Source organism: Solanum dulcamara, chromosome 6, assembly GCF_947179165.1.
Source record: "Solanum dulcamara chromosome 6, daSolDulc1.2, whole genome shotgun sequence".
NCBI lineage: Eukaryota > Viridiplantae > Streptophyta > Magnoliopsida > Solanales > Solanaceae > Solanum > Solanum dulcamara.
The window spans coordinates 24,973,994-24,999,156 of record NC_077242.1 but is presented as its reverse complement, the minus strand read 5'-3'; the positions used below and the strand labels follow the sequence as shown (position 1 = coordinate 24,999,156).

Genomic DNA, 25,163 nt, shown 5'->3' with positions numbered 1-25,163 from the left:
ACAAATTAAAAAGCAATAAATCAAATCGATAATACACAAAATCGGATTTAACCAACTGATGCGCACCCCTACTCCCTCTATTAGGGTAATATTCCATCTCTATCATTTTATTATCACTATTTTCTTGTTATTCCATCTTTACTAACATACTTTTCATAATCACAGAATTCTCTTGGCAGATTTAAAATGACATTTTAAAAAATTATTAGTGATTAGTTCTGAGATTTCCCTCCAGATTTTGCTTCATCACACTTGCATCCCTATTGTTTACGATATTATGTTTATTTCCCTTATTTTGATCTTTCTGAAATTATACTTTAAACCTATTCATTATTAATAAAAATAAAATACAATTGACAAATCTACCCTTTCGTGATATTAATTAATTTCTTCTAATTAAGGAGTACTATCAAAAGACTTTATATAACAACTACTTTAAAAATAAAAAAAGAAGAACAAATGTAAAAAACTAAAAAATATATTTCTGTTGAAACGAGAAATATCGAATAATTACTATTATGTTTTCTTCAATTCCTCCATAATTGCTTTCTGCTCTATTTTATTTTAGTTTTCCATTCACATGCCTTGATTTTCTTTATGATTTTTATCTGCTGTAAGAAAAAGTTGGTTCACTGTTGTTTGGTTGTTGTTTTTTAACCATCGTGATGCATGATTTTTGTGTCATAATCATGCACTTTGCAGACTACAAGTTGGACTTTATGCAGTGTATTCTAAATAGCACTTTGCTAACATTTTACAGGACCCCAAAGACTGACAAACACAGCTCTCTTTCACACACACATATGCACAACGGCGTCAGGCGGTCATATTTTCATGTTCATAAACAGTAAATATAAAAAAGGGGATTTTCGATAAATTTTTTAAGCATAATCACTCCATATGGATATAGTTTCTCTAATTACTTATAATGGCAAACACAAAATTTGGCTTTATACAAAAGTTATGGCGAATTATATAAGCATTATACCCACGAATTATTTGTATACCAAAATATACAAACACTAATATATATATGTAGACTGTAGTTGTGTATCTGACCAGCGAGATTGAGAGAGAGGAGGAGAGAGGCGAGCGGAGATCGAGAGAGGGAGGAGAGAGGCGAATTGTATATGTATATCTGTTGAATTGTATATGTATATTTTGTCAAAAAATTATATATGTATCTGGTATAAATATGTATTTATATATCTGGTAAGCGAGATTGAGAGAGAGGAAGAGAGAGACGAATTGTATATATATATATATTTTTGTTGAATTATATATGTATATTTGTCAGAAAAATTATATAATGGTAACTTATATATATATGGCAAGCGAGATTTGTCATACCGTGTAAATAGATAGCTATATTTGCTGTGAGTCATAATTATTTTTAAACTATATCCTAAATACGTAATATAATAGTAAGGTTTTTTATACAGCGTAATTTTCAATATAAAGGAACATTCAATATTTTTCGGAAAGCCATCCATCAGCTTTAAGACTGGCCTGACAAATTGTAGGACGGACCATTTATCTGAGAATTGACTCTTTTTCCTCGTTATTAACATTGTCATATCAGCATCTCTATGACCCTCTTTACATGTTGCTCATACTCAAATACCCTCTTAAGCATATGTTGCTGCTGTTTTTTAACTTTTAATTGCTACATATAATCTAATTTGAGATAATGATGGTAGTTGACATATATAGATGCTCGGAGAGCCAATATTTATAAGGAAAAAGGGTCTGATATGTCCATCAACTTTACGATTTAGAATTGATATATTTTTCATTATAAAAGTGACTCGTATATACTATTATCATTATACAAATGGCTCAGGAAGACTTGTGTCTTGCTTTTTTGTCTTGGTTTTTCCAAGACAAATTGGGATGAAGCTCAAGCGAAATCAAGCTTAGGTCGAAATGTACCTTTATTGTTACACATATTGCCTAGATATACCCTTTTCGTCTACCAAAATGGAAAAATTAATTCTAAATTTATTTTTTATTTTTTATTTTATGTATATTAGATAATAAGGGCAGCCCGATGCATTTAAGCTCCCGCTATGCGCAGGGTCCAAGAAAGGGCCCGACCACAAGGGTCTATTGTACGCAGTCTTACCTTGCATTTCTGCCAGAGGCTGTTTTCAAGGCTTGAACCTGTGACCTCCTAATCACATGGCAGCAACTTTATCAGTTATTCCAAGGCTCCCATTCTTTATGTACATTAGATCCTTCATGTAAAGTCCAAGAGTGAGACGATCTGTTTCTATTTTTGAGCTAAGCCACATGTCTTTCGGCAAAAATTAAAGGCAATTTTTTAACAAAAAATAATAATATGAGTATATTTATATTGAAAGTATAACGAGCAATATTTAAACTATTTTCAATTGTACAAAATACATTTTACCGTTTTCCATTTATAGCTTTAGGATCTACAGACATACAATATCAATTATCCATAGATCGGCACCCTTCTTCAAATAGTCAAGATTCAAAATTATGTACTTTCGAAACATGAATAGAAAGTAGTTGTAGATATTGCAGCCCCTCATTGTTTTGGAGGAAAAATTAATTTAAATCTGGGGTAGGAGGCTTGATGACAGGTGATAAGGTGAGGAAAAGCGAAGTCAAGCCTGACCGGCGAGGTTCAGCCGGATCTTTCTGGAAATAAAAACTGGTTTTGTTGAGGAACGGGGGTGGGGGGAGTTTCCACCCATTATACATTGTATTTTGGGGCCCAATTAATCTAGAAAGTTCTACTTTGAAGGGTGATGAAATGCTCCTTTCCAAAAGTGACTCATTTTCGAGGCTCGAACTAGAGATCTCTAATTGAGAATAGAGAAATGCGTACCACCCACCACAACCTAGGTGGTAAAAAAAGACGGAACTAGCTGCTGTGTTTTCACTATAAGACTCAGCACCATGCAAAACATACAAGGAAAAATGGAACTCAGAACAGTATAAATATTTTAGCATTTGCTAGAATTTCACTCGCTGTACAAAGTCTATGATCCTATCCTACATTCCTTTATGTTCTCCATTGCATTGGCTACTTGCCATGCCTGAGTCGAACAATCGAGAAAGGTTTTTGGGAAAGGGAAAAAAGAGTTAGAAATCAGTACAAGTGGTTTCATCTATGAACATGATACATATAACTTACCCTTATATTAGACTTTGAGCGATAAGCTATAAGCCACAGATAAAGGAACTTGCGTTCCACAATTACATCATGAACTGAATCGTTGCATGGCAGCTCTATTCCTTCTGGAAGAAAGAGAGTACAAAATCTGTATGTACAGAGAAGAGCTGTGTGTCCAGGAAAAGCTGTTTCATCAAGAGCAACAAGAAGTAACAAATTAGCATGTTCTTCGAGTTTTCATGAGGAAAACCAAAGTGGTGACTTCATAAAATGAACGATAACATTTACACGCATACAATCTTTTTATATATATATGGAAGAAGCAGCAAGACAGGATTTTTAGTACAATCGAAAATGGACTTGCATCACATCAATTGATGCGATAAATAACAATACAAAATGCTTGTATAGCTTCTGTAAGTGCAGATTCAATTTTGCAGGCAAACCATTGCGATGAACAGGTCCAGCTCACAGATCATTTTGCAAAGCACAGTAATGACATTGGCAAGGTGCAGTATAGTGAAGTTATATGGCTTTAGATAACAACAGAAAAAAGTGGGGAAGCATAAACACACACCTTCATAAAGGGGCGATCTCGACTAGGGAAAGACTCAATAAAGCTCTCCTTCAAGAGCAGAGATACCTAATAAACAAAAGACAGAATAAAGAATACTGAGTTAAGAGATAGTATCTTTACCAATCAGTGTAATAATGAAACACAAGGATTTCTTCATAAAAGCTGATGTTTGTCAAACTGTAGATATTGTTACAGAAAAAAAGAACACGAACTGAAACTAGTCTAACATCAAAGCATAAGAGCTCACATTGAATGAAGACAGATTTCAATAATGCAAAACTTCATAAAAACGGACGCTTATATCCATTACCAAGTGGAGCAGAAAGGGAGTGAAGTTGTCAGAGAAATTACCTTTAACAATCTGAAACTATGCAACTCTGGCACATGCAAATTTTACCTTCTAAGTTACTATTAATAAAACAGTAACTCCAGGTTAACATACTCTGGTGTAAGTTTTCATGCAAACAAAGATAGATTTAGAAGAGGTTTTCCTCAAATATTGGTATTCATGTTAATCGAACTTTCGCACATATAGGAACTGAGCAAAAAATAATTCTGAAACAGTTCATTTGAAACATTTAGAATGATAAATTCAGAAGATAGGATCTTCAGACAGAAACAAGATTTACTGCATATGACTTGTCATTTTCCCAACATAAGAAGTTCTAGACGTTACAGACGTCACCATACTAAAATTTCAACAGTTCCCCATTTGGAACAGGTTTTACCACAACATCTGATTCTGAATAATTAAGTCACAGATACATCTCGAAAGTGATGCAAGTACAGTCACTCTGTCCAGGTTTACTGAGCCAATGTATTCTATTATTTCTCTTGTTTCTTTTGTTTGATTTGTTCAAAACATTCCAGAGCATTAAAAAAGAGAGAGAGGGGGCTTTTTCACACAACTAGTTAGCCAAATCAAATGCTCCAAGCAGAAGCTACAAACCTTATCATCATTTGATTGGACATTAGTAATTGTGTGTGAACGAAGGTTCGAGCAAAGTGAATCCAGGTAAGACCGCAACACTGCCAGGAAAGACTTTGCAGCTTCAACCTAAACATAATGGCATAGTTAAACAGTAATAAAGACTGACTAGATAGCTAGAATAAACAACAAACTATAAAGATATTACATTGAACAAGTATTTTTTGGGTGAATTAGCATTCCAATGATGTCACAAATATCACAAAGGAAGAAGAGCCAGTGACCAAAATGACAAAGGCAGCTCTATGCAATCTGTGATGCCAGAGTTGCAAGAGAACTACAACGATATCCTGAAGAGCTGAAATAATTTAAAGCCATGAAGAAATTTTGGAAAATATATTTTGAAAAAAAAGGTGCAACAAGAGGCGTGTTTGGATAGTCCCATTCTTTTTGAAGATTTGTTAGAGTGTTCTGTGAATGGGAAAATAAGTTTTTCTTTTGAAAAATACTCTGAAACCACTTTTTCAGACAAATATTTTTGAAAAAAACTTTAAAAACCCATTCTTGAAATTTCATTTGCAAGATTTCAAAAAGAATATGCACAAACACCACCTAAAGTTGTCGACCATCCCAAATAGGTCACCGGTTTTGTGAACTCAACCGAAAGATCATATATACATAAGAGGCCACAAAGTAAATGCTCTGTAGGAGAGCCGAAGGAAACAAAGAAAGGACCAGCAAAATATCTTCAATTAACTCCACTAGCTACTCTATATACCTTCAGTTTACATTTTAAATGCTTCATATAGAAGAACAAGTATTCAGGTACGCAATAACAAATGAAATGGACCACGTTTCAACATTTTACAAATCTAATCATTTCACCAATTCACAATTCAATTAGCAAGATGGTGCGCAAGTGCGCTAGTGGATTCATGCTCCCTCTACCCATGCCGAAAACTACCTTCTACAAGAACATAGATAATGAATCCCAAGCTAGCCCTTAGTATGGTACCTTTTTTTACCCCATTAGAGAACCTCCAATTTACACTATCCATCCTGGTTAATCGTTTTTGGGTGCTGGGTCAAAAGGAAAAACAACAAGCTATAAAGACAGAATGAGCATCTCCCGAATGGATAAGGGTTAAAATGGTTAAAAGTGCTTATCCATTCAGAAGGGAAGGAATATGAGCATTTGCAAAGGGATAGAGCTTAGAACAGTAAGTAAATGATTAAACACTCGGAAGGAAAGGAAAATTGAGAATCCCTACCAACAAGGAGGACAACATACTTGCACCCAAGGATCTGGCCTAGTGGTCAATGAAGAGCGAAGAGAACAAGGAGGCCTCAGGTTCAAGTTCCACGGAAGCAAAAAACTACATGATTTCTTCTCATCTGCCTAAGCCTTGGTAGGCAAAGAGCTATTAGGTATCCGGTGTAATAGTCGAGGTCCGTGCAAGCTGGCCTAAATACTACTGTCATCAAACCAGGAAAAGAAGAGGACAACATACAAAGGTTGAGTTCTAGTTCGTGAGGCTCCAAAAAAGGACAGACTAGACCTCACAACAATTAACTTAACCTACTTACCTAATTCCAACTGCAGGCATAATTAAATTCATTTGTCAATTTATTTATTTTTGGTGAGATTCATTTGTTCTTCTATATCTTCTTTGTTCTTTTGCTTCTTGATGGTACAGAAGACTAGAAGTTAACAAACTCACAGACTACAATCAAACAAATGTACAATTCCAAATGCTTCATCCATGCTATTTCCAGGAAAAACAAGTAATCTGTCACTTTAGTTGACACAGTCAGCTACGTTAGACGAGTCAAAACTAAATCATGGTGGCCCCTGTGGCGAGGGACAAATGAAGGAATGGAAGGGTACCAATGAGACATTCAGCAATACCTGAATTTCTGTGCACTCATAAGCCGGCCTCTTCCTTGCCAGATAACTTTCTCCCACCAGCTTTGCATGGTGAGGACTTAAGCAAGAGTATAACTCCTTTTGCTGCGGAAGTTGTGGTAAAGTTGGTGACTTCACCTGATTTTCAATGTAATACACAGGAAAAATTACCCCTCTTAGAAAACTTAATAACAAGCAACAACAAAATTCACAACATCCGTGCAGTATTCAGTAATGAAGTTCTGAAAACAAAAACTAAGAAAACAGTCTGCTGGAGGGTATGCAAACAGTTACTTTCAGCTCAAGCAATAGAAATGGCCAGTTCACAAACCTGGTTTTTGTTTGCATCTACAAGGACAGCATTTGTTAACTTTGACTGAACCTCAGAGGTCTTATTCTTCACACCTACCTACTCAAAGGTAAGAAATAAAATACATATATATAAGTTTATGCACCAGAAATTGCCCCTAAAGACATAAGAATAATTTATCGAAAATAGTACACCACATTATCATAGAAAGCACTCAAACAGGACAAAAAAATTAATTGATTGGCAAGACAAATCCAAGAAAAGATAGATATATTTTGAGAATATGCAGGATACAATACATTCTTGCACAGATGAGATCAACTAAATACAGGATAAACATACTGAATGATTTCCCAATAATGCAAGATATCTAAGAAAAAGCTGGCAAAATGGTATCATGGCACATGATATAAGATAGTTGAAAAAACATTCATCACTGACGATTAGAGCATCTACAAACCCATCAACTTTCAGTCAAAATGAAACAAGCCCCTCATTCAAGTACTCCAATCGTTTCAAGAATAGCCTCATCCAACTTCCAACAAAACCTCTTTGCTTATACATTTCTTTGGGAGCCAATTATGGAAGACAAGGAAATCCTAAGACATGGATATACTCACTATATAGGGAACAGGTGCATCCAGAAAATCCAGCATGTCATTAGGCAAAACCTGGACACATGTCAAGAAAGTCGGATAAATTAGAAACGCAATAGATCTATTCCCTGAGGAAAACATTCATTGTCAACTGGAAGTTACCGGCATCAACAAGCTTTGCCACTGATAAGGACGAATCAAAGGGATAATGGACAGAATGCATGCAGACAATATTCCCTGCAATTAACAATTAAGTAACTAAAAATTAGGTTCTGCATCAAATTTTTAGGGCTTTCAAAGATACCAGCTTCAAAAATCATGGTAATACTAAGGGAATGTGGATCTAGAAAGAAGTTTTCACCTAAGATGTTACATGTATGGGGAAGATGAAATCAATCTTTGCAACAATAAACTATCACAACAAAGATTTGAAGGGTTAGGTTTTAAACTTCACCATTCCTTTCGCCTGTCTAGGCAGAACAGACTAATCAAGAGAGAATTCAGTATGTGAAATCAAAACAGCACTCATATGATGCCAAACCTAACTGAATCTATACTGCATAAAAGCTGCCGCAAACTGATACTTACCAAATTTGAACAAACCACTACAATTTGCTTCTCCAGTAAGGCTCCCGCAAACAGTGTAAGCACCTATATAACGTGAGTAGGAACAATAGTGTCAAAAGGTTTTGATGAGCATGTTAAAACCAGTACTGCCTAGACCACTAGTCAAATGTTTCTATCAATTAAAAAAAAACTATGATGAGCATGCAAGAATGTTCATAGACAACACTGAGAGATTAAATAGACTCAAGTATACAACTAGATATAGGAGGGTGAGTGAATTGATTATTCCAGTTCTCAGCGTGAAATACGCTGGCAATATTAGGTAAATCAAAACTTTATACAGCTTGAGAAATTCCCCAAAATCCAAAAAGAAAACCCATCCCTCATTCTGTTGGTAAGAAATATGTTTTCCCTTAACCTTTTTTTCCATTTTAAGCAATCCATGCAGTAATGTGGAGGCCTCCGCAAGAAGTTTGCTGCCATAGCAGCTCAGAAATAGGTCAATATTAATACAAATGATTAATTTTAAGGACAGAAAAAAGAAAACTATCATGTCCAAGAAAATAAAAATTAGTTATTTGACCCTTTTAGCATTATTTCAATAATATTCGGGTAAATTCGTGTTCATTCTGCAAGCCAAAATTCTGTAGTGGTTTTCCACTTCAAACCCATTACATTAAGTCAAAGATTGGAGCATAGCATACACGTTCCTGTCTACAATTATGAAATCAATGCCCACATTTTCTCTTTAAATCAGAATGTCCCTATTCAATGAAAAAAGTTAATGTGGATGACATTAACTGATCTAGCATTGCACTTCTCTATAAGAAATTTGGTGACAAAGAGGCCATCATTTCTGACAAAGGTCAAAAAGCTTTATACTAGTCTCGGAACACTTGTTACTTATTATAGTCAAGTAGACAAATTAGTAAGTCAATCATTCAATTGAATGGTTATATTTAGGTTGTATAGATGGCCAGTATCACCACGCACATGCTCAAGCCGCAATGAGCCACATAAGCATGCAACAGCCCAAACTGACAATGCAGTTGCTTCCTCTTCCACCATGAGTGCATTGTGAGCCTGTATTACAGAAACCAAATTAACATAAGCTGATAATGCATAGGAAACCAACTATTGGAAGGTGTAGCTAGTTGGATAAATCATTTCTCAACCACAAAACATGACATCTCTCAGCCCACCCCCTCTACTTCAGTCTTCAATGATGAATATAATAAAACCAGGAATTGCCAAAAAAAAAAATGTACCTCGGCTAATTCCAAACTTGTACGGCATGATTTTAAGTCAATTGTCGATCCAGCAAAGTGTAAAAGTGCTTCATCAGGTCTATAATATTCTAGAGGATGAAGGTGATCCAGGGGATGGAACTTTATAGTTGAGCCCCTTGCAGGACATTTTAGCTGGTAATATTCGCATAGTATCTGCAAAGATCCACGATTATTGGCCTGGAAGGTGAAGGAGAACGAAGCGGTCAGAGAAGACCTGGATAACCCACTAATGACAAGCCATAATTTGAAAATTTTAACTGGGTATTTGCCAAATAAGATTCAAACCTTTGCCCATTCAACTATATCACTATGCTGGCTTGAATCATCTTGACCAGAAAACGATGCTTCCTCAGTTTCGGTTTCATCAAAATCACTTCTAAAATGTCTATCTTCACTAGGAGAGCCCTGGAAGCTGTATCCAAAACTAAAAGCACTTCATAGAGGTAGGATTTGCCGATAAAAAACACCAACTTCTAGTAAGATGCTCTCTCGATATTTTGGACACAACAGATATAGCGCAGAGCAAAAGGGTCACAAATTTATGAGACATATCGGAAAGAAAAAAAAATGTACTAAAAGTCAAATAGGAAGTAATAATACCTAGAGGAAGATTCAGAACTTTCGCACTGATGATATCTTAGAAGTGGCAAAACAGCATTTGGTACACCCTTTTCTACCAGTTGTTTGTTTTCATCAGTGGAATTATCAAAAGCTTCAGGGACTTGCCTTTCAAATATAAATTCTTTATTAGCAAATTCTATATCATTATCAACCATACATGCCTTGTTATCACTTCCATCCTTCTTTGGGAGTACGTCCCCTTCTGCAACTTTATACTCCAGCTGAGATTTGTCACTCACGGTTCCACTAATTACAGAATCAGCAGTTCTTGGTTGGGGGCTTTCTACAGTGCCATTCAGGACGTACTCAGATGTTTCATCCAATATGCTGGGAGGATTTTCTTCCAAATTTTCTTCCTTATCATCAATCACAAGTGAATCAAAATCAAGATCACCAACTTGCTTTGTTAACCGTTCCAACCTTTCTTCAGTAAAAATGCTAGAAAAAGGAGAAATAACAAAGAGTGTCTCAGTAGGCAGTAGGCACTAGCAACAGAGAAATAACAACAGTAACTAGTGAAGCATCTTCCAAAGTTAGTTGATGACCAACAAATGGCCTTTATAAAGGGTAGGCAAATTATGGATGCCATTCTGGTGGCCAATGAATGTATAAATGTGAGAAACAGATCCAAAGATCCAGGAATTCTTCGTAAGCTAGACATAGAGAAAGCTTATGATCATTTGAACTGGGAATATTTGTGGAGCACACTCGGGAGGATGGGGTTTGGCAACATCTGGCTTCTTTTCCCGTGAGAGAGGATTGAGACAAGGAGACCCCCTTTCTCCTTTTATATTCATCCTAGCTATGGGAGGTCTAAGTGATATGTTGAAGACTGCTCAAATTAACAACAGAATTAGGGGCTTTAAAGTGAGTGAGGGGGATTCACCGGGAGTGTCTATATCCCATTTACAATATGCTAATGACACATTAGTGTTCTGTGATGCAGAGAGTGAACAACTGAAACACCTAAGGGTCAATATCTGGACTTCATATAAATTGGGGAAAGAGTTTTATTTACCCTGTGAATGAAGTACCACACTGGCAAACATTCTAGGTGGCAAGATAGAAGAGCTTCCCACCACCTATCTTGGCATGCCTTTGGGAGCAAAGAGTAAATCCTTGAGCATCTGGAACTCTATGGTGGAAAAATGTGAAAAGAAATTGGTTAATTGGAGGAGTCAATGCTTATCCTTGGGTGGTAGAGTCACACTGATCAACAGTGTTCTTAAGGATATGCAAACCTATATGATGTCCCTTTTTCCTATGCTTGGGAAGATCATTGAAAAGTTGGATGCTATGAGAAGGAATTTTCTCTGGCAAGGTAATGGAGAAGGGGAAAAGAAATTTCACTTGGCTACGTGGGATGCTGTCATAACCAACAAAAAAGAGGGAGGTTTAGGAATTAAGAATTTAAAAGCCCACAATAAGAGCCTCCTGTTAAAATGGCTTTGGAGACTAGCAACAGATGATCATGGCTTGTGGAAGGAAATCATCATTGCTTTTATGGAAAGGAAGGATCTTGGACTACTAGGAGGTTAATATTTCTTATGGTGTGGGTTACGGAGAACTATTAGAATCAGTGGCCAAGAATGTGGAGTAATTTTGCTATCAATGTGGGAAATGGGAGGAAAGCCTTGTTCTGGAATGATATGTGGGTTGGACAAACACCTCTGAGACAACAATTCCCAGACATTTACATTCTCAATCAGCAGAAAATGGCTACAATTCTAGAAGTCAGAACTGAACAAGGGTGAAACCTGACCTTCAGAAGGTTCTTCAATGACTGGGAAGTGGAGAGAATGACTCAACTCTACAACACCTTGGAAAAAGCCAAGAACATCACCTATGAGGAAGACAAATTGACCTGGAAGCTGGATAAAGATGGCAAGTTCAAAGTGAAATCAACCTACAAACTACTAGACATTTCAACCAAAACCAAGGAGTTGTGGCCTTGGAAGATGATCTGGAAAGGGAAGATACCACATAAGGTGGTCTGTTTCACATGGCTTGTTGCAAGACAAGTTGTTTTGACTCAGGACAACTTAATGAAAAGGGGAAGACAGTTACGCTCCAGATGCTTTTTTTTTTAATCTGAGGCAGAGACAATAAACCATCTTGTTTTGCACTGTAGAGTGACTGAGAAACTATGAAAATTTTTCATTAACCTGAGGGGTTTATATGGACCATGCCTAGGAATACTGCAAAAGTTCTAGCATGCTGGAATAGAAATAGAAATCAGTCAGGACACAAGGAGAGATGGAAGATTGTTCCTACCTGCATCTGGTGGACAATATGGAGAGAGAGAAATCAGAGATGTTACGAGAACAAAAGCATCCCATTCCAAAGCATTAAAATTAATTGTTTAGTGACCTTTTACTTTTGGTATATCCATACTGTACCTAAGGATCCGGGGGACATCACCCTATTTTTAGATAGTTTATGAGGGAGATAGGTGTTCAGATTCTTTTTGACATTCCCTCTATACTTTTGATGTAATTACTACAGGAGTTCACTATTGGTGTACTTCTTTGTTTATAATACCAGTTAACTTTCTCATCAAAAAAAGAATCTTCCAAAGTTAAACCATACATTTGCCTATTCTGAACATATATAGAGTATAGACTAGTAATAGCAAGCACTGGATCTGGTACAGTGCTTCTTCTTGCTCATGATCATTATTACAAGCAAATGTTAATGTACAAGCACCTAAGCATACTTCCTTAATAGACTTTCTCAAGAGTTCTCTTTTATTAAGTTCTCAAAACAATGGCCAAAGAGCTGAAATCTACTAATTTTATTATGCTTTTAATTCCTTTTAGTATCTTAGTAAAAAGGACAGCCCGGTTCACAAAGCTCGCACTATGCGTGGGGTCCAGGCAGAGCTGAACCACAAGGATCTATTGTACGCAGTCTTATCCTATATTTCTACAAGACGTATCTAAGTAGCCAAACAACATGCTATTGAACTATTTAAGATAGTTACTGAAATGTTTGATACAACAAAGCCTAATTCCCAGATGAATTTCAGCTGAAAAATTAGCCAACATTTTTTTTGAGAAAGATAAAGAAAATTAGCCAACATTTCATTCTGCTTCAAGGTCAGCTTACTCTCTCTAGGCTCGTTGTTTATCTGAAATGTTGATCATCATTGTACATGCTGGCAACCTCTAATAAAATTCACTAGAAATGAAAAGGATATGAAGTTCATCATTTCTTTTAGAAAGCTGATAGGAAGTCCATCATATGCGCAAGAGAAACCTTGCAAGGTATCAACAAATTCAGTAGCTATCCCATTGTTGACAGAAATATTGATCTTGCCTATATTGCAAGGGAGGAGTGGGGATCGGCACTTTCTTCAGATAAATACTATCAATAAAATAGGTCTCTCAATGTAACCACACAATATAGCATCCAGGTAATTGAACACTACAGAACTATTGTTCAACAAGATTCCCTAAATTAGGCCCATCAAGTTTTAACAACAAAAAGATCTGGACAATATAGAAAATTCAACCAGAAGAGAAACAAACCTTTGTAATACACCAAAGTGAAGATCAAAAAATGGAAGTCTGGAAAGAATGCAATAACAGCGGCGTGTTGTTAAAATTTGGCGGCTAATACCCAAGCTGGTATGTTGTCCATCTGAAATCATGGAAAGCAATCCAGAGGGCTTCTGAACCACTTCCTCAACTAAAACACAGCAACCGTATAGAGTTGAATTATCAGCAACCTATATCAAGAAACTTAAGTTAAAATACATACTCCAACTGGTCAGCACCAATTCCTTTATCTAATTGCTCCTATCTTTTTACATTAGGATGAGAAAAGGGGCAGAAAAAGACTGTTTATAAAACCAAAGCTGGCACATCTATGCACAGAGTAGACATAAAAGTTGACAGCTAATTCTTACTGTTGTTTCCTTTTAGTATAAGTTACTTGATGTTATTGATCAAAAAAAGAGTTACTTAATGTTGGTGATAAATATATAGGCTACACCTGATAGTGTAAGGCACTTTTTAGCTGCATATTCTCATTGCATATACCTACAGATTACATGAACCTATTTAACAATAAAAAGAGACTACTAAGGGGGTGTTACCTATTTTGGACTTTTGGCTTTTTTTTTGTACCTTTTAAGTCTAAAGTGCTTAAAGGCACTTTTTGTATTTGCCAAACACTTCCAAAACTAAAAAAGAACTTAAAAGTCAGAAGTCACTTAAAATAAGTCAATCCAAACACCCACTAAAACTGAAACAATCAAAAGGTTGTATAATTTAATAGCGTTGTTGTAGATAGAAAATGAAATCTACAACAGTTCCATGTGCAAATTAATGTTATGCTCAATAACAAAAGAAAACCAATTAGAATGTCAGACAGGATACCTGAAGCCGGAACACAAAGGATAGATCATTTTGTTTAAGGTGTTCCTGGAAAAGTAGCAGCACATTAACACGTATATCTGAATACAGTAGACATTGTGTTACACCACAAAATCAAATTTACATATCAAAACACTGAAGTAGGTTGATAATTATCAGATTGATGACAAAAGACTTACAAATATATAATTATCTTTCTAATGGAGAATAAACAATGGGACGGAAAAGTAATTTCTTTTAATGTCATTATGTTATTCTCTTGGTCTGGAAAGAAAACTTTTTAAACTTTTTAAAAGGCAATACACTACTCTAGATCAGGAAATCATTGGAGGAGTTATATGTTCAACAAAGGATTATTTTTGGGAGGCGGGAAAGTTAATTGATATCATAGGCAAAGAAAAAAGGGAATTCGTCCAGGGTATCATAGATGAAGTTACTAATAGTTGAAAATACGCCAAATAGCAGATAATAAAGTATGCCTTGATTAATTTTCACATCCTTGTGTCTAGAAGAAGCCTAAATCTGATCCAAGAACAGAACCCACAGAAATATGGCCAATTAATGGAACCTAGAAGATACAGCTTCTTCTAGCTCAGAATAACCACTGCAAAGACACATATATGATTAAAAGAATTTCTGGAAAAATATCCTTGCACCTGCATAAAGCCTTCAGTTGTTCCTATATATATATATATATATATATACAACAACAACAACAACAACCCAGTGAAATCCCACAACATGGGGTCTGGGGAGGGTAGAATGTACGCAGACCTTACTCCTACCAAGGTAGGACGGCTGTTTCCTGGAGACCCTCGGCTCAGTAAAAGCATATATATATATATATATATATATATATATATATATATAATTGTCAAATAACATATTCAGCCACTACTTTTTGTTTTGAGAGTATATTTTAATCAGCTTCTTCTTGGAAGTAAGGTTCTCTACAGTTCGGCTTTTCTTACGGGAATTTGATTGCAATTATCAATTCGGAGGTCATTATAGAAAGGAAGCATCACTACCTGACCCAGAAGTATCTCGTTTAACTCACTCATTGATGGAGTTCTCTCAACAGCATGAACCTGTAGCCAGATGCACCATTTTTGACCCATCAGAAAAGATCCACTGCATGTATGACTGAATAAAGAAGGTAGAGATGCAATAGGAGAGACAGTATTTGTTTAACCTGTCTTAAAATACATTCCAAGTTCAAGCTATAATTAATTGTACTTTGTTTTCCCTTGATACAGAAAGGAGAATGCCTCACTTAGTTGATTCTATCTTAAATCAACTAGTCCTTTTGTTTATGCTTCTTTTTCTTACCTAAGGTAATAACAGGTAAATGTGAATTGCAAGATGCATGATCCATCACCAATAATATTTTGTATGCTTCAAATCAAAAGTTTTTTGCTTTCTACATCTAACTCTTTACAGAAGTTCACCTAGTGCAATCACATTTGAAGCTTGAAATATTTCAAAATGTATCTCTCCGATATCTCAACATTACATAGAAAAGTGCCTAAAAACTCCACAACACTATCAGATATACATGTCAAATGAAAGGGAAAAGGAGGCTAATAGGGATAACCCAACCTCTACTCCGGCTGGAAAGCAGAATGAGAGAAGATCCTTGTATTTCAGTGGCAGTGATTTCTCTGGAGGGTAAACAAACAAGACCTGAAACCCAAAGAAGTAACAACATCTTATAGTCCATGAAAATTATACAATTTCTAACTCCATGCAAATTAAACCCTACAAAAAAAATCAACACCTGAGGCTCAAGGTTAGGTTCCACGCGTGATTGACTTTGACCACCAAGTGCGCTTCTAAATCTCCCTGGACCATCTAGCTTTCTTGAAAAATAAAGCCTTTGAAGTGCTTGAATATCACAGTTAGGATGGAGTCCAACAACCACCATGCTCTCAAAAAGCCTTGATTGCTCTTTCCAAACTCTATGATCCTACAAGCTTACATAGTATAATCATCTAACAAAACTAAAAGAACTATTCCATTATAAGTATAAATTGAAAACTGCATTTAACCATCAAATTCAGGAGTTTAATGTCTGTCATTCACCATCATCAAAGCTTCAAGCTGGAATTAGTAATTAATTTGGAAAAGACATAGGAATGAAGTAGTATTTGAAACAACTGTTATTAAAATCAGAAATAGATCTTGAGAGGAACTTTAAATGGATAATTAATTTCCTGCATTTTAGTATACAGCAGAAAGCTCCAGGGTTAGGCATATAGCATACCAGGGATTGCAACTGAAACCTAGCCCACTGACGCTTTTGGCTAGTTAGTATTTCCGGGTTGTAGGCTCCACTTTTAATTTCAGGAGGACTGGATAAGCCTTTCATTAATCTAGTTACTTGACGCTGAAATTTCTGAAGCTGACTACCACTATCATCTTTTGATGAATATACCACAGAAGGTCGTGGAGACCTAACGGCAGCTGCAGCAGCCACAACAGCTCTAGCAACATCTTCTGTTGTTTGAAAAAAGGATGCACCCCAACCTGGACTACCTGACTCTTCAATTTTCTCCATCTTCTCTTCTACAAAGAAAAGCAAAAATAAACTCAGAGGATGTGATTTCAATAATAAAAGCTAAAGAATAGTTGCATTTTGGTGCAGATTACGTGTTAATGCACACTACACCGAAAACCAACTAAAATAACAACCCAACCAGTGTAAGTTAGTCCTTACTACAGTACGCCTTTCAAGTTTCACCAACATCTGCATCCTAATAAGGAGAACAACAGCTTTTTTCTTTTTTTCATTTTGATAAGTAATGAGAAGATTTGTTCACTTTTTAAAAGAATTCCCAAGTCCATGCTAAAAATCCACTGAATAAGCAAGCACTTAAAAAGAAATGAGTAGTATGATATCCTTTATTGTTCCTTCTAATCAAGATACAGCTGTGTATCATTAAAACAATGGCAAATCATTTACGAAATGTTAACATAAAACTTGCAAATACTTTGTAGCAACCCAGCAGTCAGAAAGTATATTCCTTTAAGAAAAAAACATCTATATCATAATATAGATCATAAAAGTTTCCATCAGGACTAATCACAAATTACTTTAGTCCAGTGCTCTTTCACTATGCGCGTCGAGCTCCAGTTCTACTTCTGGTCAATCAAGTATGAAATCCGTACAACAATTATAAGTATATCCAAGCTGAAAAAAGTCACATAAAGTTGGCCACTTCTGTGAACTAATAAATTCTTAGTTAAGGTGCAAAAGATCACGACTTTTCACCAATAGCCAGTAAATTTCAACATATGAAGCCTCATAAACGCAACCAAATCCTTTAACAATCCAAATCAAACCATGAAAAAAGAAATACCAGAAAAGGACCCAAGACGTTAAACATCACATAGATCATAATCAAGAGATACCCACATGAAATTATCTCAAGAAAATGAAAAATAAATAAAAATTAAAGAAAAAAGTCTTACCTTTAACTTTATCGTAAAATTGGGAAAAGTCAAGAGAAAGAGTGGAATGAAATGTTTTTGGGTTTCTATCAGATAAGGGAAATAGAAAATAGAGATGACAAAGAGTTCAATCAAGCGGCCATGACCCAAAAGAGAGACTATTATAATTCTTGATGTTCAGATTCTGTGAAAAGGAAGAAACCCCCAAAGAGAAAAAGGTGCGAAGAAGAAGCATGTATATGTTTAATTAAGATTAATTATTACAGTACTAAATAGCATTTCTTTAGTTTATTTTTTAATTTATTAAAGATTTTCTGAGGAAAATACTAAGATTATACTTTATTGGGAAAAAAAAATAGTGTCAGGATTAAGGGGAAACAAAAAAAGTGCACCCTCGTGTATGACGAAATGATACAACGACATGAGGACCGTCGTTTTCTGTTTAGGCACTGTTTGTATTTTGTAGACTTCGTCTTTTTCGACACATTAATAATTTCTTTTTTTCTTTTTGGGGGGTTGGTGGCAGCGTAGAATTATTTGACTTTGGGGAATATCTAATTGTGTACAAGAATCTTATCTTTTAAGTTGTTTTCACTTTATATCTTCAACTCAAGTGTATATAATTAGTTTATTTTTAAAGGTTTGCAGTAAATTGTGGGTTTGGCGTTTGGGGTTTGAGCGCGGGGGAGGGGGGAGGATGAGATTTTATTTTTTTATCTCAAAATGGACATATGTTTTAATTTACAAAAAAATAAATGTTTATTACAAGCTAAAAAAAATTACTACTGACCCAGTTGAATATGTGTTTGAAATTATTTCTTTTATTAGGTCCATAAGTTATGTTTGAGTTTTGAAATAAATAGCCTTTAGTATTTGTGTCATATGTATATGCCGAGTTATGTGATATATAATTTTATAAAATCATATTTTAACTAAATTATACATCAAGGAATATAGTACAAATTTATGTAAATAATCTATATGAAATTGTTGTTTGACGCATGGACACCTTTATGTGTTGGGGGAAGAGATTATTGGATGTTGTTTAAAACATATAAAGATGAACAATCAAACTTTATTTAAATATATGAGTATTGAGTTGAGTTGAATTTATATATTGATGCTTAACAATCGTTCTTAGCATGTTACTTAAAAAATGAATTATGTCGTTTATCAGAGTGCAAAATATCATACAAACATCGAAAGAATCGAGTTCTTAGCAGACGACGAGAGGCAGTTACACAATATTATGCATGCATTGGGAGAACCAGGTTCTTAGTAGACGAATAGAGGCGATTGTTGTTTAATAGTTACGAAGCAGTTTTCAAGTCCATGAAGGATTTTTTAAGAAAATGAGTTAATGGAATGAAGGTGTGGATAAAGAAAATGTGTTGTAACATTAAAATATTGTTACACATGCATATATACGAAGAGCTTTTTGGCCAAAATGTTTGGAGGTCGAAACAAATAAAAAAATTAATTTTAGTTAGGAGTGAATTCCTTTAATTAAATTATTATAAAATTTGGAGTTGTAGGATGAGAATTTTGACTATCACATGTCTTATATAAAGCACCACATGGATTCTATTGTCTCTTACACTATTTTCACAAAATTGAGATTCATATGAAATTTGGAGCTTTAAGACGAGAATTTTGACTATCACGTTTCTCATATAAAGCACCACATTGATTTTATTGTCTCTTACACTATTTTTGCAAATTGAGATTTATTCTTAGCAATCATTATGAGGAGTGTTTTGTGAGTCAATTGTCAATGAAGAGATGTTTTGTAAGAAAACTATTGCTTTAGTTCTCAAGTTGTTTGGTTATTTCTAAGAGAGTTGTTGCTTTAGTTCTTAAGTCATAAACTCCAAAATTTTGTTCTAGAGTCTTAGAAGGGCGATTTTTTCAAGACTAGAATGAAATTCTTTGTTGAGATAAAATTGTTTCATCAACTTCTTCGTCTATTAATCCACTAACACCTTAAAAATTATTAGAACTTTAGTTAATAGTGGAATTATGGATTAGCCACCAACTCTCCATGCATACATGTTGTATACCTTCAACACCTGCAGCAGCCTACTTTCATCCAAGTATTTTGGAACTCCTTGACTGTTTTCATTGATGAGAAGACAAGAAGATGGAGTACCAACAGACACAATGCTGAGTATACAACCTCCACCTGGAACTCTTGGCTTGCTTACTTGTTGATGTGCAGGCATATCAAACAGCAACAATGGACCCTTCCAAAGTGCAAGGCACCTTCAGACATACATTTAAGCCAGGGATTCACCCTTGGAAATCTTTCTTGGTTTAATTGTGGATGTGCAAGTACATCCCTGATCAGTCGACAACACTGGAACCACCCAACCAGCTGGTCAAGTCAGGGCTGCACCACATACAAAATGCATGTTACACATACTCTGTCCCTCAGCTTCCTTAACTACAACCCCAAGAAAGCTGGCTGCTATGGCTCCATTTATTTCCTATCATTTCACCCCCCCTTAAGCTGCTATTGTTGTTGCTGCATAACTCCTTGGACCTACTTGGTACGATATGACTAAAAAGGGCAAAGATGAAAAGAATTTCCCCAACCCATGCGAGATAGAAGGTTCGTATACTTGTTCTTCTCAATGTAGCTATGCCTGAGTCGTAGCATAATTGAATAGGACTAGTGTAGGTTACTTTTTTGTATTCTCATGGAAGGGGAGAGTCTCCCTCATTTATGCTTTCTTAGTCGATTTGTATCGGGAGGAGTCCTCTCATAGGTTTACTGCTTTCTAGTTATAGTTAGCCCTTTTTGTATCGGGGATGAGTTAGCCGACCTTAGTAGGTTAGCCGACTTATGTACCAACATAGGATCGGAGGTAAGGTTTTATGTCCCCCTCTTTGTATTTTTCTGTTTTATTTTTATGTTAAGGCTTGGGGGTGATGCTCAACCCTTGACTGTGCACGAGAGGTGGGAGCCTCGTGTAGGGTCTGTTCCCAAAAAAAAAAAAAAAAAAAAAAAAAAACTAGGTTTATAAAATTTTGGGGAAAATGTATGGGCAAGTGTTATATCATCTAGAATTACTTCTAGTTTGTAAACTAACGATTTCTAGTATGAAATTGTCGTTCTAAAACATGAATTTTGATTATTGAAAATCTTGAGTTTAATAAAGATTGAACCTTTAGCATAAAAATCTCAAAATAAGGGATAATTGGAGTAGAAACTCCATTAATTGAGATAATATGAGTATTGTAAAATTAATTAATAATTACATTATTCTTGGATAATATTGTAGACCGTGAATAAGAATAGAAATAGTAGATTTAAATTTCCAAAGTATTTGTTTAAAGAATAAATAATTAGTTATTCTTAAAATTGTTTGTTTATTAGATATTGAACGATTTGAGTGTGAAGGAAAAGAAAAGATACCTGTGGAGTAGCTTGCTTGCTTCAATATCTTTGATCAAGGTAAGTTATTATTTACTTTTATGTATAGTCTTAACTAGTGACACACAGATACATCGTAGACTTGATGAAGACAAAATGATTAGACCTGCAAACATATGTTTTTGTAGACGGCCTTTAGTATAATGTAATCAGGATAACGTGGATGTGTGTGTCTTGCATGTGATGATAAATATGAATAAAATTCCGAATGAATAAAATATATGCATATATGTAACTATATATCAAAATCATTACAAGATTTACAATCAATCAACAGTCACACTATCCAATCAACTCATTCATTTTATTCATTCGAAATTTTATTCGTATTTATGATTACATGCAAGATACACACATCCACGTTATCTTGATTATATTATACTAAAAGTCGTCTATAAAAACATATGTTTTCAGGTCTAATCATGTTATCTCCATCAATTCTACCATGTATCTGTGTGTCACTAATCAAGACTATACATAAAAGTAAATAATAACTTACCTTGATAAAAGATATTGAAACAAGCAAGCTATTCCACAGGTATCTTTTCTTTTCCTTCACACTGAAATCGTTCAATATCTAATAAACAAACAATTTTAAGAATAACTAATCATTTGTTATTTAAATAAATACTTTGAAAATTTAAATTTACTATTTCTATTCTTATTCACGGTCTACAACATTACCCAAGAATAATATAATTACTAATTAATTCCAAAATCAAATCAATACTAATACTAATAAAAAATCAATTCAACACTAAAAATGACAATAATGTTGAATATGTATTTTTTAGTTTTACATTGATTTAGACAATTAAAATACATAACCTAATTTTAATTTTACTTTAATATTAGGTTATGTAACTATTACTTGTTTTAGAATAATTTAGTACTTTTAAATATGATCATGTTCACTACTCTAAATTCTAATAACGTGAACATGTTTTCAACAATAGTTATAATTATCGTAAAATTTATGAATGGAATATTGATGGTTTTAATGATAAACAGATTTTTACTACTGTTCACAGAATGTTAATGTATAGCACAATTTCCAAAGTTAATAAAAATTCTGATAAAAAAATTGCTTATATGATTGTTGCTGGATTCACTGGTCAGTTAAAAGGATGGTGGGATAATTTTTTGAATGAAGAACATCGTACTACTATTATGAACACCACTACTGTTTCTAAGGTAGAAGGCCAATTAGCTTATCAGACTACTGATTTTTCTACCTCTGAAGGCCAAGAAAGGGCCAATGCTGTTTATACTTTGGTCACTACTATGGTTGAACATTTTTGTGGTAGGTGGACTGATGAAACAGAAACGATTAGGACTACTTTATAAAATTTACGCTGTAGACAATTGTCTGATTTTAGATGGTATAAAGATGTTTTCCTTAGTAGAGTTATGGAATTGCATGATTGTAGCCATGAACATTGGAAGTCTAAATTTATTGATGGATTGCCTTCTATTTTTGCTGAACGTGTTAGAAAAACTCTTCGTGGTACTGAAACAAAGATTCCTTATGAAAAACTTACTTATGGTAAGATTATCAGTGTTTGTACTCAAGAAGGTCTGAATGTTTGTAATGAAATTAAGATGAATTATCATATAAAGAAAAGTAGATTAAATGAAAAACAACAATTGGGTGAATTTTGTGATCAATTTACTTTTGATATGCCTATTACTGCTAGAAAGGGAAAAGTTTACCCTTCTAAAGAAAAGTTTTACAAAAAATCTCGCAAATTTAAGCGTCGTGAATTATCTAAAGCTGATTTAAAAGAGCTTCCTAAAAATATAGGAAGATGTATAAGCGAAAAGTAGGAAAAAAGGATTATAAGAAAAATGTTAAATGCCATAAGTGTGGTAGATATGGTCATTATGCTAATGAATGCAAAACTCAGGAAAAGATTAAAGCTTTAGACTTATCAGGACCTTAGGGGTTATTGGAGATTTTACTTGGTCTGGTAATTTTACAAAGTCAAATATATTTTATATAAACCACGAATTAATCGTCTAAAATCCAATCGGGAACTTTCCTAGGCGATATAATCAGCCATACAGGACTTACCAACGGAATTACAAGATTTTAACCCAATTAATTCATCACTAAACCATGTCGGGAACACCCCTTTTAGGGCTTACCAACGTCATGGCTTTAAGCTTAGTTTATTATAAAATTATTTTAACTTTAACCTGACCAAAACCGTAACCCATTAAAGAAAAACTCTTATTTTAGAGTCTTTGCCATTTGGTATTCTAACAATCTATATTAGTTATTATTTAACACTTAAGTACTTAGCCCATCATGGGTCTAAGTTAAGCAAAATATATAATAAAGAAGAAAGAAATAAGTACCTGGAGGACCACCAGTAGCCTGGGGTTGTTACAGCAAACTTCAATCTTTTATTTATTTAACAACTATTACACACTATGTAGTACAATAAGTAGAGAGAAGGTAGAGAGAATTTAGAGTAGTGAGAGAAGGGGTTTCTGAAAACTTTCCCCCCAAATGAATGCAGAATGCATTCATTTATAATTGAAAAAAGTGCACAGTAAAATGTGCAAAAGTCAAAAAGTACACAGTTCCAAATAGTAAAAATCTACAGTTACCATCCAATTTTCAACGTTTGAATAGTGAAATAACTGTTGGCACAGTAAAATCTACTGTTCATGCCATCCATTCTGTCTGCCTGTCATTTTCTTGTGCAATCCGTTTAAATTTTCTTTTTATTTTTGAACTGCATAATCTCTTCTTCAGCCTTTTTAATAATATCTGGAATATCACTAGAGGCTGTATTGTGTAAACTTTGAGCATCATTAAAAAAATTATCTTCTCCGGAATTTTCCGGCATGAAATCATCATCTGTTCCAAATTGTTGTTGAATATCTCTTTTTACTTGTTCCATGTAAGCAGCAACAAGTTCTTCTTGGGACAATAATCCTCCCTTTTTAATCTGCAATTTTTTAGTCATTTTGGCAAAATGACTTTCTTCTTCTGTGTCACGACCCAAAAACTGAGGTCATGATGACACACATCTCAAAACCCAATCTGATGTGTAACCCTAAAAATAAAACTCATACAAGACTTCCAAAGGGGAAAGTGATGCCACGATTTAAATAAAAAGAAAAAAAAACAATGAAGAAATTATCCCAAAACCTGGTGTCATAAGTATAAAGAGCATCTAATACAAGGTTCGAATCTGAAGATACAACATAAGTCTCTGAATGATACAAAAGACTGAAAAATAAAGATAGACTAGTGACGATCCGAATTCTGGGACCTCACCACTAATCTGAGAATACACAATCCGCTAGAATATTAACTGCCACGTGGGGTACCCCGACTAGTATCTGCATCAAAAAGGGACACAGAAGTAGGGGTGAGTACAATTCACATGTACTCAGTAGGTTTTAGCTGACTGAGTATAAGGAATTAATCAAACCTATGAAATAAACTAAGAAACGCTTCCACCTGCATATAGAAATGTCCCACTTCGGCATCGGTGCCGCCAGTTTATATATATAGTGGCACGAATAAAGTAAACCCATAATAACAACTCATAATCACAATTAATCAAATAATTCAAGCAGCACAAATGTCAATGCAATGCAATGCAATATGATGATGCAATGATGTGGTGGTACGGTGGAATCAAGACTGTCGCACAGCCTGTCGTATACACCTGCCGAGCTGTGCTACCAAGCAGGACCCATGGGGGTCTCGCAGACCATATACCTCAATCACAATATCTCATTATCCTTGCCACCTCCTCGTGGTCAAGGGATCACAATGCATCCACTACCCTGCCGGAAAACTGCCTCGGTCAGGGACTCAAGATACAAAGGTTAGGATCACAATGCATCCACTACCCTATCGGAAAACTGCCTCAGTCAGGGACTCAAGATACAAACGTTGGGATCACAATGCATCCACTACCCTGCCGAAAAACTGC

General features: G+C 34.9%; 1 protein-coding gene across 4 annotated transcripts; it reads right to left on the bottom strand.

Annotated features, from left to right (window-relative positions):
* Window positions 1-2,950: 2,950 nt before the first annotated feature.
* On the bottom strand, window positions 2,951-17,995 carry LOC129893233 (uncharacterized). Of its 4 annotated transcripts, none has more exons than XM_055968733.1 (19): window positions 17,790-17,995; window positions 16,582-16,883; window positions 16,096-16,284; window positions 15,918-16,001; window positions 15,347-15,406; window positions 14,322-14,366; window positions 13,470-13,669; window positions 9,919-10,377; window positions 9,604-9,742; window positions 9,298-9,495; window positions 9,023-9,112; window positions 8,051-8,113; window positions 7,625-7,699; window positions 7,487-7,537; window positions 6,888-6,965; window positions 6,560-6,694; window positions 4,672-4,779; window positions 3,723-3,788; window positions 2,951-3,330 (listed from the first exon to the last, which is right to left on the bottom strand). In XM_055968733.1, the coding sequence occupies exons 2-19, from the start codon at window positions 16,873-16,875 to the stop codon at window positions 3,262-3,264; spliced, it is 2,403 nt and encodes an 800-aa protein (XP_055824708.1). In that variant the 5' UTR covers window positions 16,876-16,883; window positions 17,790-17,995; the 3' UTR covers window positions 2,951-3,261. The 4 variants fall into 4 exon arrangements, with proteins under 4 accessions (XP_055824708.1, XP_055824710.1, XP_055824709.1 ...); XM_055968735.1 differs by having other exon boundaries at window positions 9,604-9,730; window positions 17,790-17,994; XM_055968734.1 differs by lacking the exon at window positions 17,790-17,995 and adding an exon at window positions 17,412-17,430.
* Window positions 17,996-25,163: the final 7,168 nt, after the last annotated feature.

What these genes read in the sequence shown, in the direction of transcription:
- LOC129893233 (XM_055968733.1), bottom strand. Translation starts at nt 16,875, where the DNA reads ATGGAGAAAATTGAAGAGTCAGGTAGTCCAGGTTGGGGTGCATCCTTT. An exon ending in CCTTTGTGTTCCGGCTTCAG is followed by an intron (nt 13,670 to 14,321) that starts GTATCCTGTCTG and finishes TTCTTGATATAG; the next exon opens with GTTGCTGATAATTCAACTCT. An exon ending in ATGAGTGCACAGAAATTCAG is followed by an intron (nt 4,780 to 6,559) that starts GTATTGCTGAAT and finishes CATTATGTTTAG; the next exon opens with GTTGAAGCTGCAAAGTCTTT.